We start from the raw sequence: 13,572 nt of genomic DNA, 5'->3' as shown, positions 1-13,572 counted from the left end.
CACATGTTCTACCTCCTCGATCCCTTCCTTGTCATCACTCTGTGCTCAGACATAGCATGGAGTTCCTTGAGCTCCTCTGTAGTAAGTTCGTCGTGATGTTTTTTTGCAAGTTCACTCACACTGAAAACGTGATTTATGTTATTAGTCTCTCTCAGTCTCTCTTAGTCTCTCTCTCTCTCTCTCTCTCTCTCTCTCTCTCTCTCTCTCTCTCTCATGCTTTTCAATAATTCCTTGCTTTACTTCTAAAGAAAGCATTTCCTTATTCCTTTTCTCACCACTACCACTACCACTTGCGAAACTAAGCCTTTTAGTACCCATGATTTACATAAAATACCGTAAAAGGATGAACGTAAAAAATCACGATTAAAACACAGTTAATAGCAGAACGCACTGAGCACAACCACACGAAGCCGACGAGAACAGAGGAATGTCCCAAGCCACGCCAATTGAGGGTCCCTCCGAGGTAGAAATGCTGCCTTCTATCGGCAGAAATAAAAAATACCTCCGGCGCTATGAGTACCACCTATGCGTACGGGTATTGTTTACTTCGGGTGTCGAAAAAAAATTCGGGTGTAGAGTAGGAACGTGTTCAAATTGTACTTCGCGTGTCGAAAAATTCAGATACAACCGGTACGACGAAAATTGCTTACTTCGTGTGTCGAAATAAAATTTGTGTGTAGAGTCAAAAAATTGCTCAAATTTTACTTCGGATGTTGGAAAATTCAGATGTAGAGGTTCCACTGTACTTGTGAAAGGTTAACAAATACATGTGAAACACGCATGGGAACATCCAATTCCCGCGCCGCGGCGTGCAATTTACGAGTAAGAGATGAAGAACAAGGAGGAGAAGGACTGAAAAGCATTGGAGACCTTCGACGAGAGGATGAACGACGATCGCTCACAGGAGATCAGCGACCAGGTAACCATAGACCAGGTGAGCGTCACGAAGGAGATCCTCTTGAGGGTGAATGGCGAGATGACACATGGCATGTCAGAGAACGAAGCATAGGGGAGAGTCACGCAGAAGATCGTCCCGTGGGAGAGTGACGGGCTGAAGAACATCACACTGGAGAATGTCGCGGTGACGAGCGACGCGTTGGGGAGCAACGCGTAGGCGATCTATGAGCAGGCGATCGGCGCCTTGGCGAGCGATGAGCTGGAGAGCTTCACGTTGGAGAGCGATGACGAGCAGCGCGATGAGATGAAGAGTGATGCTCTGGGGAGCGTTGCGTCAGCGATCGCCGAGATGGTGTTGGTGGTCGACAAGTAGGAGATTGTAGTGTAGGCGATCGTAGTGTAGGAGATCTGCATACTGGAGAACGCCAGGCGGGAGTGCGTCGTCTAGAGGAAGATTGTTTAGAGTGGCGAGATGGCGAACGACGCGTTGGAAGGTCTCGTCTTGACAAACAGTGAGCAGAAGGTGAGAGTGAAGTTGAAGAATAACAAACAGCAGGAGAACGACAGTCAGCAGAGCCTCCACCCTGAGCCAGCGAGTGATGATCCCGATGAGACTGAGGGTCACGAGCAAGAGAATGACAAGAAGATCGTCGATCTTGCGAACTGGAGCACTGCCTGAAGGATGCATGTAGAGGTCTGCGGTCCCTGAAAGACGAAGAAGTCCGAAGATGTTGGGAGTTCTCGTCGTCAGCAGGAAGTCGTCAAAGAAATACCAAACGGGTGCGAGGGTTACGAACAACATGGCTGAAACAGGGGAAGGAGAGAGACGGGCTCCGGACACAGCCAGCACGTCGACAAGAGAAGAAACAGCAACAATAGGGGCAGCAGGAACAGCACTCTCTGGGCACCCATCTGAAGGAGCTCAAGAAGGACATCCTTAGAAGGAGGTCCAGCCACACCCAACGACGGCCAAGCCTGCAACACATCTGAAAGTGAAAATGACTCGCCTGAGGACAGGGGCGAACGTGCTTCTCTAGGGGAAGCAACAACGTCCCCGGTACACAGAAGTTGCCAAGGAGTTGAACGATCTACACTCCTACCTGAATGTCCCTTGGAAGAGTCATACCGAGGAGGAGCTTCGGGAAGAGATCGTGGTGTGAGAGAAGTCCAAGGTCTCTTAGCCATAGAGGGAGACCTCAAAGGCAAGGGGTCTCTCTAAGACTTCTTCTTTCGCCAGCGCCCGCACCTCTCCCACTGGGAGACACACCCCTTCCTACACTTGTCTCAAGTGGAACCCGGCTCGCAACAATGCCCTCTGCAGGTCGGACACAAAGAATGAGGGTCGGTCTCAACCGAGAACATGAAGGCCACATAAGTGCGCCCTTCAGGTCCTGGACACACACGCATGAGGAACATTAAAGAAAACAATGACACCTGAAAAGAGAAAGCAGTTTAAAGCAATGGTCTGTATGGCCAAGTCTCAGCGGGAGCAGAGAGCATACCACCACCATTCTCACCAGAGCCAAAAGAAAAAGTGTTAAAATATGACTGATGTGCGAGTGAGCAGGGGTAGTCATCAACCCCTTTAACGGCCTCCAGCCTTCCACTAACTAGTGGTTGGGTGGCTGCCACTTCACATTCAAGTCTTAATGGCTGGTCTTCCAGCTTTGCCAAAAGATAATCCCTATTAAATAGCGAAAGGTTTGTTTAGAGTCGGAATAAATATATTTTAGATAAATAAGAATAAGATTAAGGGAATGGCTGGTCTTCCAGCTTTGCCAAAAGATAACCCCTATTAAATAGCGTAAGGTTTGTTTAGAGTTGGAACAAATATATTTTAGATAAATAAGAATAAGATTAAGACTAATCCAACCTCAATAAACATTAATACATGAAAAATACAGCAGTTCAATCCCACTTGAAAGATATGGACGTAAGACCAATAAAGTATAAATGGAAAAATTGCTATTTATTCATACCCCATGATGAGCAGTAGTTTCAGGAAATGTAGTGGTAAGGAGCAACATCAGTCGACATCGGGTCATCATGTCTTGTGAGCGCTCAGCAGCTGACAACACCATCCCTAATTGGACATCTATAAAAGAAAAAAAAAAAGTATTAAGATAGAGCAGACACACACAGAGGAAATATATATATATATATATATATATATATATATATATATATATATATATATATATATATATATATATATATATATATATATATATATACATATATAAATATATATATATATATATATATATATATATATATATATATATATATATATATATATATATATATATATATATATATATATATATATATATATATATATATATACATATATATATATATATATATATATATATATATATATATATATATATATATATATATATATATATATATATATATATATATCTATATCTATATCTATATCTATATCTATATCTATATATATATATATATATATATATATATATATATATATATATATATATATATATATATATATATATATATATGTATATATATATATATATATATATATATATATATATATATATATATATATATATATATAAAAGACTGGGTAATAAGAGCTTTTACCAATCACTGAAATTTTTTCAATAAAAAGTCAAAATTTTCAATTACAAACACACAACTTAATCTATTTCATTTACCATGTAATTTTCCTCAGACAAACACACTCTAATACAGTATATAGCAGACATGTGCCATCAGTCCAGTATGTGACATTTGTCTAATCAGTCAACTACTCTTTTGGTAAGGGTTGTATGCATTTAATAAAAATTATGTATAAAAAAACAAGGGGGTTCGCTGAATGGCCAATTCTCAATATGTGAAATGAAGATTCCAGTTGTCTAATCATCAACATTACACTGAAAGATCAGAACTTGAATGGCATTGGCAATAAGAATAGAAAGCTATAAAGATGACAAATTCAGAGATGATTTGTATTTTTCCTAACCATACAAACCTTAGCTATTTACATTGGGTATACCTTTCGGCGTAGCTGAAATGATGAGCCAAAAGTTTTTAACAAGGGTTAACTACCCCCGCGCTAGTTAGCGTGGGTAGGGGAAGGGGTAGCTTGCTACCCCTCCCCCCCACACACCGGTGATTTGCTTCACTTCACTTAGAGGTAGGACTTGACTTGGGGGTCAGGGCTGGCGGGCAAATATGTGTAAATAGCTAAGATTTGTATGGTTAGGAAAAATACAAATTATCTCCGAATTTGTCATTTGTTCCGTAACCGAAATACAAACCACGCTATTTACATTGGGTGACTTACCCCTTAAGAAGGGTGGAAGGTCCCCAGCCTTACTGACTTTGGCTTTGCCCAGGGGCTCCGCCTCCCAGTGAGTAGCACTTGAGAAAAGGAGCCCTTGCACCTCACAAGTTCCTTGCTTCGCTAGGAACGAGTAGCCTACGTAAGTTGTGTGTGGAGGAAAGTGTGACTCGTCCTATGAAATTGACCTTGAGACCTTTAGATAGGAATCTAGGATAGGACGTTCCCAATACCACCTCGTCAGGGTATGGGGGACGCGACAGTATTAAACTTAATACTAGGAGCACAAAGAAGCACGGGTTACCTGCAGAGGTCGAGGTCAGCTATTCGAAGACCAGGATGCTGCTTCCCCAAGAGAGGGGAGAATGAAGAAAGAAGTAAGGGTCAGACATACTCTTTCATTCACGCAGACTAAAACCGGGGTAACAACGCCCTCAACCTACTGCTACTTGTCCATAAGGAGCCTGAGGTTAGACCAGCTGTTGTGCAGCCACCACAGGGCCGATAGAAAACGTATCGAGGCTCCTGTGGGTTACGACCTGCAGGTAGTGGGCTGTGAAGGTCGTTTGACACTTCCAGACCCCAGCTTGAAGCACCTGTGTCACAGAGAAGTTTCTCTTGAAGGCCAGGGACGTAGCAACGCCCCTGACGTCATATGCCCTAGGGCGACGTGACGGAGGAGGGTCTGGATTCAAGGCGTGATAGATAACCCTTCGAATCCAAGCCGAGATGGTATTCTTGGTGACCCTCCTCTTTGTCCTGCCTGTGCTCACAAACAATGCCCGCACTTGGGGACGAACTGCAGCTGTTCTCTTCAAGTAATACCTCAGACACTTCACTGGACATAGTAGCAGCTGGTCTGGGAGAGCGATGGCGAGCAGGCGATTGGCGGCACGTTGGTGAACGCTGGCGCGTAGGCGAGCGCTGGCGCATGGTGACGCGTTGGCGAGCGATAGCGCGTAGACCGCGTAGGCGAACGACCGCGGGTGGGCGAGCTGACAGAAGGCGACCCATGTCCCTCCAGATCCTCTGGGCGACGGCGCGTTGGAGAACGCTTGCGCACAGGCGATAGGTCACGCGGGCGGTCTGGTGATCGCCGATGTTCAGGTGATCGCTGACGCGCTGGGGACCGTTGACGCGCAGGAGATCGCTGACGAGCAGGCGAATGTTGATGGATCTGTGATCGCTGGCGTGCTGGTGATCGCTGGCGAGCAGGAGGGCGACGCGTGGAATCCTGTGAGGGAACTGCCGGCGCGGGGCGCAGAGGCGAACGCTCAGGGACGGGCTCAGGAACAGGAGGCGCGTGGGCGTACAGGCATTTTGGAAGTACGCGCTGGAGACCGCGAGCGTTGTTGCGCTGGAACAGGCTGACGAGCAGGATCGCGAGGGCGAGGAGAAGAGTCCTTGGTCAAGAACTGAACCGAAGTTCTAGGTCGGGCAGGCGAGCGTGGGCGCACAGGGCGCGAGTCAGGAACTGGGAGCGCAGGTGCGCACTGACGGGCAGGAGATCTAGGGCGCTCAGGGGAACGCTGGCGCACTGGGCCCTCAACAGGAACAACAGGCTGAAGGATGTCCTCAGGAGAGCGCTGGCGAGAAGAGGGGCAACGATCATCAGGAGACCGCTGGCGAACAGGAGAACGCTGACGATCAGGAGAGCGCTGACGAGCAGGGGAGCGCCTGTGCGCTAACACTGCAGAAGGGCGCGCAGGGGAACCCTGACGCGCAAGGGAAGAACCCACACCGTGGGAAGCATCCCTTTGCCCCGAAGGAACCGTTGCCCGTCGGCTGATGAGGTCAGGCTGCTGGACGTCTGCACCAGAAGCTGAAGGTCTGGAAGGCGTAGGAGACCGATCCCCGGAGAGGTCTAAGGAAGCTGGAGCTGCAGGCTGCTTACGGCGAAGAGAGTCCCCCTCGGAGGAAGGAGGCGAAGATTAAAAAAGGCGCCTCTTAGCACCCTTATGGGGAGAAGGGCCCTTGCGGCGCAGCGGACGGTGAGCCTTACGGGGAAGGCGGCCACGAGGGAGATCGTCAGGACCATCAGTCCTCCAAAGGGGAGTCTCAGTCAAAGCACTCCCCCTAGAGGGAGGTTTGGCAGCAGAAGAGCCCGCGGGACTCCCTTCCCCCTTCGAGGAATGTACGGAAGGGGGAGGAGAGCCTTCAGCACCATCATCCACAACAGCACCCGCAGAGGATTGACCCGACCCGTCGGAAGCCTCTGCCACCACGACGTCGACGATAGACAGAGGATCTACCTCTGCTATCACCGGCGACTGCTTAACAGCGGCCCCCAACTGGACAAGGTCAATCAGGGCTTCCCTGGAGGGCAGGCCCTTAAGCCCCCAGGAAGCCCAAATCTGAAAAAGATCATCATTAGACAAGGAGTCATTAGCAACAACCTCCCCCGGAGGAGGATGAGGAGCCGCCCCGCTATGGGAGGCGACGCCCTCTCCCCCAGTCCAAGGTCGGGAAACAGAACTAGGACCTGCGCTTCCACTCGGCGGTCTCTCCTTAGGAGCCGAACGAGGGGGAGCTTCGGAGGAGGTTTGGGCGGCGAAAGAAGTGTCCCGAGAGCCTTCCTCCTTCAAGGCAACCCCTGAAGGAGAACGGTCTCCCTTGGACTTCTTCTTGCGCCGGCGGCCAAACCTCTCCCACTGGGAGGCAGACCACTCCCTGCACTCACTACACGTGTTCTCTCTGTCACACCGTCGGCCTCGACACTGCGGGCAAAGGGTGTGAGGATCTGTGTCCACCGCAGACATGAATGTACTGCAAGGGCGACCGGCAATCCCAGGGCACTTGCGCATGGTGAACAATAAAGGGTGAGGCCAACTTCAAAACGCACACACACAAACTGGAAGAAAAAGCAAAAAAAGATTAAGGCTGTCAACGAGGACGATGGACAGACACGTCTGTTCATCGCCGGAGCCAAAAGTGAAGTGAAGCAAATCACCGGTGTGTGTGGGGGGGAGGGGTAGCAAGCTACCCCTTCCCCTACCCCCGCTAACTAGCGCGGGGGTAGTTAACCCTCGTTAAAAACTATTGGCTCGTCATTTCAGGTACGCCGAAAGGTAAACCCAATGTAAATAGCGTGGTTTGTATTTCGGTTACGGAACAATTAACCTTTAAGACTACCAGAGCAGTATTCAGAGAACTAGGGAAGGTTGATCGGATTATTGGATATGTTGCTAATAATGATACCAGCAAATATAAATTTAGCCATTACTGTGTACAGCACCATATGAAAGAAAATTCTCATTAAGCAACTGAAGTATACTAGAGTTCTATCCACATGTTGTTATGATTGTTGTTCAACAGTTGTATGGACAAACGACCAGTTGTTTACATATAATAATTACCACTGTTATGTTGTTTACATCTGTCTACTGTAATGGTTTTCGCCTCCCGCCTTTTCTTATATGGGGAGTCGTTATTTGTCAGCCGTGAAGGTAACACTTCGTATTATAAATAAATCCATTCACGAATAAATAGTTGATTTGTTATCATCGATATTTATTTGGCTCCTGAATTAAGTTAACACAGCAACTCAAATGATAACGCATAAAAAATTGTTGATATGCATATTTACTCTTAAATAAAAGCCATCGATTTAACCGAGGTTCTTGTCTCATAAGCTTCTAAATTTTACTTAAGTTGCTTGTCCATACAACATTCTTATATGCTTTATTACTCTCATAATCTTGTTGGAAATTGTTCTTAGTGATGGGTTTCCTGTATTAATAAATTTGGGTAATATTGCCTGGTGCTGGGGCCTCTGAGGCAATTCAGTGTCCAAGTGCAACTGGGGGAGACCCTGAAACTATCTTACGAGGTAAAATTCAAGTTCGACAGCAAGATGGAAGACATAAAGCAGAAGCAAAGGTGATGGGCTTTAAAGGCACCCTATAAATATGTTATTTTCATTAGTAAAATAAATTTTTGAATATACTTACCCGATGATCATATAGCTGTCAGCTCTGCTGCCCGACAGAAAAACCTACGGGCGGAATACGCCAGCGATCGCTATACAGGTGGGGGTGTACATCCACAGCGCCATCTGTCAAGTAGGTACTCAAGTACTCGATGTCAACATAGAACCAATTTTCTCCTCTGTCCACTGTGTCTCTATTGGGGAGGAAGGGTGGGTCCTTTAATTTATGATCATCGGGTAAGTATATTAAAAAATTTATTTTACTAATGAAAATAACATTTTTCAATATTAAACTTACCCGATGATCATATAGCTGATTCACACCCAGGGGGGTGGGTAGAGACCAGCATTACATGTTGACATTATTCTGAGCTAAGTATTACGTATTTTATTTTAGCAGTTATTCAAAATAACAAACATAAAATAAATAAGTACCTGGTAAGGAAGTCGACTTGAACAATAACTCTGCCTTTTTAAGTACGTCTTCCTTACTGAGCCTCGCGATCCTCATAGGATGCTGAGCGACTCCTAGGAGCTGAAGTATGAAGGGTTGCAACCCATACTAAAGGTCCTCATCAAAACCTCTAATCTAGGCGCTTCTCAAGAAATGACTTTGACCACCCGCCAAATCAAATAGGATGCGAAAGGCTTCTTAGCCTTCCGGACAACCCAAAAACAATAATAAAACATTTCAAGAGAAAGATTAAAAAGGTTATGGAATTAGGGAATTGTAGTGGTGGAGCCCTCACCACTACTGCACTCGTTGCTACGAATGGTCCCAGATTGTAGCAGTTCTCGTAAAGAGACTGGACATTCTTAAGATAAAAGACACGAACACTGATTTGCGTTTCCAATAGGTTACGTCGAATATCTTTGCAGAGATCTATTTTATTTAAAGGCCACGGAAGTTGCGACAGCTCTAACTTCGTGTGTCCTTACCTTCAGCAAAGCTTGGTCTTCCTCATTCAGATGGGAATGAGCTTCTCGTATTAACAGTCTGATAAAATAGGATAAAGCATTCTCTGACATAGGCAAAGATGGATTCTTAACTGAACACCATAAAGCTTCAGACGGGCCTCGTAAAGGTTTTTAAATAGAACTTAAGAGCCCTTACAGGACATAATACTCTTTCTAGTTCATTTCCAACCATACGATAAGTTTGGAATATCGAACGATATTGGTCAAGGCCGAGAAGGCAGCTCGTGTTTAGCTAGAAAACCAAGTTGTAGAACATGTAGCCGTTTCGGATGAGAATCCGATGTTCTTGCTGAAGGCATGAATCTCACTGACTCTTTTAGCTGTGGTTAAGCATATCAGGAAAAGAGTCTTAAAGGTGAGATATTTCAGGGAGGCTGATTGAAGCGGTTCGAACCTGTCTGACATAAGGAATCTTAGTACCACGACTAAATTCCAACCAGGTGTAACCAAACGACGCTCCTTCGTGGTCTCAAAAGACTTAAGGAGGTCCTGTAGATCTTTATTGTTGGAAAGATCTAAGCCTCTGTGACGGAAGACTGATGCCAACATGCTTCTGTAACCCTTGATAGTGGGAGCTGAAAGAGATCGTTCTTTCCTCAGATATAAGAGAAAGTCAGCTATTTGAGTTACAGAGGTACTGGTCGAGGATACGGATACTGACTTGCGCCAGTTTCGGAAGATTTCCCACTTCGATTGGTAGATTCTAAGGGTGGATGTTCTCCTTGCTCTAGCAAACGCTCTGGTTGCCTCCTTCGAAAAGCCTCTAGCTCTTGAGAGTCTTTCGATAGTCTGAAGGCAGTCAGACGAAGAGCGTGGAGGCCTTGGTGTACCTTCTTTACGCGTGGCTGACGTAGAAGGTCCACCCTTAGGGGAAGTGTTCTGGGAACGTCTACTAGCCATCGAAGTACCTCGGTGAGTCATTCTCTCGTGGGCCAGAGGGAAGCAACTAGCGTCAACCTTGTCCCTTCGTGAGAGGCGAACTTCTGCAGTACCTTGTTGACAATCTTGAACGGAGGGAATGCATATAGATCTAGATGAGACCAATCTAGTAGAAAGGCATCTATATGAACTACTGCTGGGTCCGGGATAGGTGAGCAAACTATTGGGAGCCTCTTGGTCATCGAGGTTGCGAAGAGATCTATGGTTGGCTGGCCCCAGGTGGCCCAAAGTCTCTTGCATACATCCTTGTGGAGGGTCCATTCTGTTGGAATTATTTGTCCCTTCCGACTGAGACAATCTGCTATGACATTCAAGTTGCCTTGGATGAACCTCGTTACTAGTGAAAAGTCTAGACCTGTTGACCAGGAGAGGAGGTCCCTTGCGATCTCGTACCATGTCAGAGAGTAGGTCCCTCCTTGCTTGGAGATGTACGTCAAAGCCGTGTGTTGTCTGAGTTCACCTCCACCACTTTGCCTTGAAGGAGAGACCTGAAGCTTTTCCAGGTCAGACGTACTGCCAGTAGCTTCTTGCAGTTGAAATGCATTGTCCTTTGACTCGAGTTCCATAATCACGAGCATTCCCTACCGTCTAATGTCGCACCCCAGCCTACGTCCGATGCGTCCGAGAAGAGAACGTGGTTGGGAGACTGAACAGTCAGGGGAAGACCCTTTCTAAGGTTGAAAAAGTCCTTTCACCAAGTCAGACCAGACTTTAACTTTCCGGAAATCGGGATCGAGACCGCTTTTAGCGTCTTGTCCTTTTTCCAATGAAAGGCTAGATGGTATAGAAGAGGACGGAGGAGTAGTCTTCCTAGTGACATAAATTGAACCACGGATGACAGAGTCCTTACCAGACTCATCCACAGCCTGACAGGGCAGCGTTCCTTCTTCAGCATCTTCTGGATGGATAGCAGGGCTGGGGGTTGATCGTTTTGTTCAGCAACGTCCTCATCAGAGGGTTCCTCATCCGAAACTGATGAGGAAACGGCAACGGAGTGGGCAACGTCTGACTCGCTGAATCCGGTCGCACTGGTGGATGCGTGACGGAGCCGGACGCAATATCATGGTACTGCTGCACAGTCTGTGAACTGTCAACCATGGGGACGCGAGGAAGTACAGCGTTAACCCGAAACTGTCTAGACTGTCTGGGTTGTGCAGTCAACACCCTACCGGGTTGCTGAGGTTGACACACTGCGTCACAACAAGTCACCTCTGCTGGTTGTTGAACGTCTTCCTAGTGACACACTGAACGTCAACAACCACCTCCGAGCGTAGCTTAACGTCAACGTGCGACTGGTAACCCACACTGGGTCGCATCGGTGGAGGAACCACCTCAAATGGCGGACGCGAGTAGGAAACCTCAGCGTCAACAGGGCGCACAACCAACCGGTAGGAAGGTTGTTGGCCAGAAGGTTCTTCTCCGTAATAAGTCCTCTATCAAGGACACAAGCTTGGACTGCATGTCTTGCAGCAAAGCCCATTAGGGTCTACGGGAGCAGGTGTGGCAACAGACGGGGTTAGCGACTGAAGCGGAACCATTTACCATCCCTGGAAGCCTTGTTATGTGTGACATAATAGTACAGCAAAACTTCAAAGGCTCGACAAAAGTTCATAGGAGGCTAAGCAGCTTAAGGCTCCTCTCCAAATGACAGAGTCCTCAAAGGAATATCAGTAAGAGGGAGAACAGCACTTTCTCATCTACAGGAACCTTGTTATCTCAGTGAGTGTCTCACTGGTGCATAAGCAGCAGACCAGAAGGTAACGTTATGTAACTTCTTGACTGTCTGTGAACTGTCAAAAACTGAACTGTCAACCACAACAGGTGCGTGAGGACATACAGCACTGGTGCATTAGCAGCAAACCAGAAGGCAACATTATGTAACTGCCTGACAGTCTGTGAACTGTCAAAAAACTGAACTGTCAACCACAACAGGTGAGTGAGGGCATACAGCACTGGTGCATTAGTAGCAGACCAGAAGGCGACGTCATGTAACTGCTTGACAGTCTGAGAGCTCTTGACAGTCTGAGAGCTGGCAACAACCAAAGCGGAGTGGTGGTGCGTGGTGGGGACTGCCGTGGGTTGCGGAGACTGACGCATCGCGTCAAAACACGGCAGCTTGACTACACCTTCCCACTGCTGATGCGGTAGCTTACGCATGTCAACGGAGGGTGCCGCACGTCGGCTAACGTCAACATGCGTCTGGCAGGGTCGACTGCGCATCGGTGGTGGAGCTCTCCGCAGCCGGAGTGTGGGAGCAGGCAGCCGGAGTGTGGGAGCAGGCAGCCTCAGCGTGAGCTGGGCGCACAACCGTGGCAGGTTGTAGGCTAACGGGAGCAGTGTCAACCTTCTCCGCACGAAACTCCTGCATAACCGCAGCTAACTGAGTCTGCATAGACTGCAGTAAAGACCACTTAGGGTCTACAAAAGCGGCAACAGACGGAGCTACTGTCCGTTGTGACTGAGGGTCTAAAACAGCGGGTGCGGCAACAGACGGAGTTACTGCCTGTTGCGGTACCACCTTGCCTCTCTTGGGAGGTGTGCAGTCGTCGGATGACTGCAGCGAGTCCGAACTGACCCAGTGGCTACACCTGGGCCGTTGGGCTTGCGCGGAAGGGACCGACTTGCACTTAAAAAGCTGCGAGATGTGGTCCATGGTTTCTTACGAGAAACCTCTTCCGCAGACGAGGAATAAATGGGCTCTCTCGTCTTTGTGTGGGTGGGGCGATCTTGGGTAGAAACGCCCGAAACCACGGAGGGAAAACGTCTGTTCGTTGATCAAGGCCTGAGAAACCCATAAGTCGTTCGACATTACTTCTCCCCTGGGCTTGGGAGCTTGTAAGAGGTCCCGGACTAGGTGAACGACTGGCACGAACCGACGAACCCTCGGACGCAACACTGTAACACTTTGCGCATATCACTTTATCACTTTGATTTTCTGTTTTGCACTTATTTCACTGAAATCGAAACTTTTACTGATTTCTACCTGAAACACGCAATCCTATCCTTCATTAAAAGGTAGTAATTGCGAAAACAGTCTTATAATGCAACAGAAAACATATATAATGATAAAGAATTCAGTGGCTGGGAAAGAGACTAAACACTAGATCAAATAAACTACGTTTACAATCTCTCACCGCACATAGCCTGGGAACAAGAATAAAACCCTAGAAACGTTTTACCTTCTTCCCCTACAGCGACTAGGGAGGAGAGTAAAAACGAGAACAACGTTATCCGCTTGAACGAAACGTTTATTCTCCTCTCTCTCCCTCCGTCTCTATCTCTCTCTCTCTTTCTCTCTTGATTTCGCACCTGAGAGAAGAGCCCAATTATATATCGTTAAAACATGTTAATTGCTAAAGGTTTTCCAAATAAAAAGTTCCTTTAATTGGAATTTAAACCATTTAAGCTAAGAAAGAATGAACGAAACGCCAGAATCGGTTTACTCTTACTGCAAAGTGAAACTGTGATACACTCTCTCTCTATCGTAACGATAGAGCGCATGTTGAACGTC

General features: G+C 47.0%; 1 protein-coding gene across 1 annotated transcript in view; it reads right to left on the bottom strand.

Annotated features, from left to right (window-relative positions):
• Positions 1 to 13,572, bottom strand: part of IntS10 (integrator complex subunit 10) — a 124,804-nt gene that overhangs the window by 84,441 nt on the left and 26,791 nt on the right. Inside the window, exon 4 of the mRNA XM_068379564.1 lies at positions 2,877 to 2,992. Coding sequence (XP_068235665.1) covers positions 2,877 to 2,992 — 116 coding nt within the window. The remainder of the gene's footprint in view (positions 1 to 2,876; positions 2,993 to 13,572) is intronic.

The sequence above is a fragment of the Palaemon carinicauda genome, chromosome 1 (genome assembly GCF_036898095.1).
Source record: "Palaemon carinicauda isolate YSFRI2023 chromosome 1, ASM3689809v2, whole genome shotgun sequence".
Classification (NCBI taxonomy): domain Eukaryota; kingdom Metazoa; phylum Arthropoda; class Malacostraca; order Decapoda; family Palaemonidae; genus Palaemon; species Palaemon carinicauda.
The sequence above is the reverse complement of the archived record's forward strand: the minus strand, read 5'-3'. Positions and strand labels throughout refer to the sequence as shown.